At 49.2% G+C, this 4,207-nt stretch overlaps 1 protein-coding gene across 1 annotated transcript; it reads right to left on the reverse strand.

Annotated features, from left to right (window-relative positions):
- Positions 1 to 285: 285 nt before the first annotated feature.
- On the reverse strand, positions 286 to 3,508 carry LOC124673770 (UDP-rhamnose/UDP-galactose transporter 2-like). Its single transcript, XM_047209809.1, has 5 exons — positions 3,137 to 3,508; positions 2,841 to 3,025; positions 2,549 to 2,749; positions 1,395 to 1,556; positions 286 to 945 (listed from the first exon to the last, which is right to left on the reverse strand). Exons 1-5 carry the CDS (start codon positions 3,264 to 3,266, stop codon positions 577 to 579), a joined length of 1,047 nt encoding a protein of 348 aa, XP_047065765.1. The 5' UTR covers positions 3,267 to 3,508; the 3' UTR covers positions 286 to 576.
- Between the last annotated feature and the right edge of the window lie 699 nt (positions 3,509 to 4,207).

Below are 4,207 nucleotides of genomic sequence, written 5' to 3' on the forward strand. Positions count from 1 at the left end.
GCAACGTGGTGAAATGATAACCCTCCAGCCATCGCTTCAGGCTTTGCTCGCTAGGCCGGCGTCCGGTGGCCGTCCACGTCCTCCTTGCCGGTCGCCACGTTCGCCACCGGCAAGCCTCACCACACGCACCATCCGTCCATCCCATGTGAGGACGGCAAGGGAGAGCCCGACAGAGCGCACGACAGGCACGAACACACAACGTCCATGGTGCTGACGGAAACCACGATGCCCAGGGCAAGACGACACTCGACAGCGAACAATAGAGGAATAATTGCACACATTCACTGGATCCTACAACGGTGGAACACCTGTATTGCATTATATAAGTATTGTCATCATCTATAACAACAGGCCATCACGATTTGACATGGCTCCGGCCCATATCGGCCTTGACAAATTTTTCTAAGTGGTCATCTACGTCGAGACGCCAGGGTCGTCATCACCTATGATGAACACCCCTCAGCAAGAGGCAAAATTAACAAGAAGTGTCGATAGCTTTGAGGACTCCGGCCAACAATGCGGATTAAACACATAGTACAAAAGAACCAAGAAGAATCAATGAATAATGCTGACAGGCTAGCTCTTCATTGGGCCATCCTCGAGGTCAAGCTCATCAGATGGCACCCCGCTCAGTCTGGACTTCAAGGTCAAGGGCACGTCCTCACCATCCAGCATGTCGCTCTTGTTCCGTGGGATTGCGGCGGTGGCCTTCTTCTCAGACTCCATGGCCCAGCTATAGACTACCATGCCCATAATGGCCAGCAACATCCCCAGTATGTTCTTGATGGTGAGAGCCGAGTCGAACAGAATCCAGCCGAGGATCAGCACACACACGGTTTTCATGTGGCCTAGGACCTGGAAGGAGGTTGCAGAGAACCGGCCGATGCAGAGGTACTGGCTCATGTTGCAGAAGACAGCCAAGGAGCATGAAAGCAGTATGAAGAACTGTAATGGGATGATTAACAAAGGGGATTGTCAGAACAGATAGAAATTGTTTCCAGGAAGAGTATTAAAGCAGGAGAAAGAGCTGCATGATTAAAACATCATGAAGAACTGCGTAGAGAACAGCAAGCTTTTTTTTTTAGTTAAGCTGGAAATATTGTTGTGAATAACAGTAAACCACAGTGTAACTTATTCACAAATGATATGATGGAAATTAGTGCTGTCACGGTGAATGTTAGCACTGAAGGAACTTTTCAAGAAGAATATTAAGCAAAACATACAAAAGACCAAGGGAGAAAAGTGCTGTCACGGTTCCATGAAATAATCACAAGAATCTGGAATGTGAATTGCTAAGTAGAGGACTCGGAGATGTCAGATACTCAATTTAACATTGACATGAATCAAAAGCATGGTTTTATTTACTGAAAAACGTGTGCCAGAATAGAACTTACAGTTGCCCCCGTTGAAAAGCTGTAGTTAAATAGCCATTGTCCATTGAGGTAGTAATCCACAAATGGGCCCAGTATAATAAGTGACACTGCCTGTATCGGTGCAGTTTTGCTCAGCAGCTCAAATGACCCAATGCTGTACTTCTTCTGGAAGGAGCCAATTGTCTGGAACAAGAACCAATCATTGTCAGAACCAAGAACATGCGGAACTTATTAAACTGCATGGGTATTATTAGTAAAATATTTTGCAAAAAATAAAAAGATTCTGTTTAGCGCTCAGTAAAAAAAAAAATCTACTCTTCATCAACAATGTTGAAGCAGTAGTAATCATCTTCCAAAACTTCCAAGCCACAATTTTGTACTCCCTCTGATCCTGTGATCCATAGTAAGTTTCGGGGTTTTGATCAAATTTAAAGTAAAACCATGACACTTACCATGGGTCGGCGGGAGTATCTAATATCACCTATGAAGAGTCCAAAATGCATTATCATCTCTAGATTTAGCAACAGAAATGTAAATAGTCCAACAGTATATGCTGATTCCTGAAAATCGAAAGGCTAGTACATAACTAGCAAAAGCAAGTTCCCCATGTAAGGCAAGCCAACAAAGGGCAGGAGAATGCAAACAAGTAATTTATCATGAGAAGGTCAACTCCAGAGCATGTGCTGCCATCTATTAACTTATGAATCGTACTGCAGGTCAACAATGAAAATGCAGGTTTTGATGCCATGTGTTGCAACAGTTAAAATGCACTATTGGGATTTCCAATGTTGAGGTTTCTTATTGCAGAGTTTTGACTGGGCATCATTAGAATAAGAGTGATATTCACATGACAGCAGAGGCGCTACCACATGTCCACAGCTCACGGTAATACTAACAAGTGAAGTCAACAAATGGCCAGAATGGGCAACGAATATTTGGCTTTGGTGCGGCATCGTTTCACCCAATGGTGCTCGTTATCAGGAACGTATGTTAGCATTATCTTGCGCGGAATTTACAGGGCGAATCTCCAATACGAGTACTAGTAGTAGTAATAACATTGTAAGACAGAAGCAGGAATGTCAGATGCATAGATTCTGGTAGTATCGAGGGAGAGAGAGAGAGAGAGAGAGAGAGAGAGAGAGAGAGAGAGAGAGATAAAAGGGGGAGGAGCTCACAATCTGCTGAAGCGATGTGCAGAAGACGGCGACGCAGGCACAGATGAAGCCCTTGGCGTTGACCTCGACGTCGGTGACGGTGCAAATCCCGACGCCCGCTGCGACGACGACGACGGCGGATATGACCTTGGTGGTGTAGTGCTTGCTGTTGATGACCCACTCCATGAGGCAGACGACGGGGATCATGCTGAGCTTGGAAATCTGCCGCACATATTCAGCCACCGCACGACGACAGGAGAAAGAAAGAAGGACAAGGGGGTATGGCGAATGGCAGGCGTGGCGCGTGGCTTACCTGGTAGAATCCGACGGAGTTGAGCATGAGGCTGAGGTTCATGCCGGTGATGGAGGTGTTGGCGACGAGCGAGAACCAGACGAGCTCCCAGAGCGGGACGTGCTTGGAGGCGGAGTAGCCGCTGGCCCGGGAAATCCAGCCCACCAGCGCCGTGACGGTGAAGTGGAAGCCGGTCAACGTGGTGGCTGCGTTGGGTCAAGGGGAGGGGGGGGAAAGAAAGGAGCGTCGTCAGATCCGGGGTGGAGCTGGGAGGCGGCGGATCCAGATCTGGGGGGAGGAGGGAGGCGGGGGCGTACCGAAGGAGAAGGCGTAGCCGGCGGAGGACATGAGCTGCTTGTTGGCCATGATGATGCCGACGGAGCTGACGACGTTCATCCCCCAGGCGCCCAGGTCGGACACCACCGGCGGCTTCTTCTCCGCCTCCATGTCCGCCGCTGTCGGAGGGAAGCCCGGAGGAGGGAGGAAGGGCTCGGCACGGTTCGTCTGTCTCGGCTCGGCTGCGCTGCGCTTCTACCCTCACGCGGGAGGGGCCGGTGGGTTATAAAGGAGAGAGGGGAAGCGTTGCCGCCTAGGCACGGAAGGGAGGGGAGGGGAGTGTGGGAGGGGGTTTCGAATTGTGCAGTGCTGCCGGAAACGTCAACGGCAAGGGGGAGGCCGGTGAAAGATTTGAGATTTCCCGGTGGTGGGTAAGAAGAAGAAGGGACGACGGACGGGGACGGACGGAGACGACGACAGGGAAGAGGTGTTCTCGGCTCGGGCTGAGGCTGGATCTCTGGTGCGCCGAGCCTGCTTTTTCCCTTTCCGTGCAGTTTCCCCTCGATTTTTGCGCGTGGCCCGCAGGATTTTTTCCACACTCGTTTCAATTCGAAGCCGTCGCGACCGTTTCCGTTCCCCTCGCGGTGGGGCCGCACCGTTAAAGCCGAAAGCTCTCCTCCTAGTACTGTGCTCTTGGTCCTACTCACAAGCGTGAAATTGTTTTTCTCTATTATCATGAAATCCAGCTAATGAGCTTCTTTCTTCTCTGAACTCTATTTGATTTGAAGGATACAATACACACAAAAACACTGTTTTATGCATAAGGGGAAATAGGTGAAGCTGGTGTGGCATACGCAGCAACAGGATAGCAAAAACTTGCCTTATTCGTGTGGAAAAGGTTAAATGAAATTAATCTACATCTTTAAAAGCATCCGAGCATTTGAAATGGTTCTCAAGAGGAATGTATTCAACGGGAGAAGAGCACTGGTGCACCATCATCACTGGCTCTAACCAGTTATGGTTAGATCATAGTTTTTTAACAGCATCCGAACATTTCAAATGGTTCTCAAAAGGGACATCTTCAGCGGGAGAAGAGTACCGGTGCACCGACA

Source organism: Lolium rigidum, chromosome 7 (genome assembly GCF_022539505.1).
Source record: "Lolium rigidum isolate FL_2022 chromosome 7, APGP_CSIRO_Lrig_0.1, whole genome shotgun sequence".
Lineage (NCBI taxonomy): Eukaryota > Viridiplantae > Streptophyta > Magnoliopsida > Poales > Poaceae > Lolium > Lolium rigidum.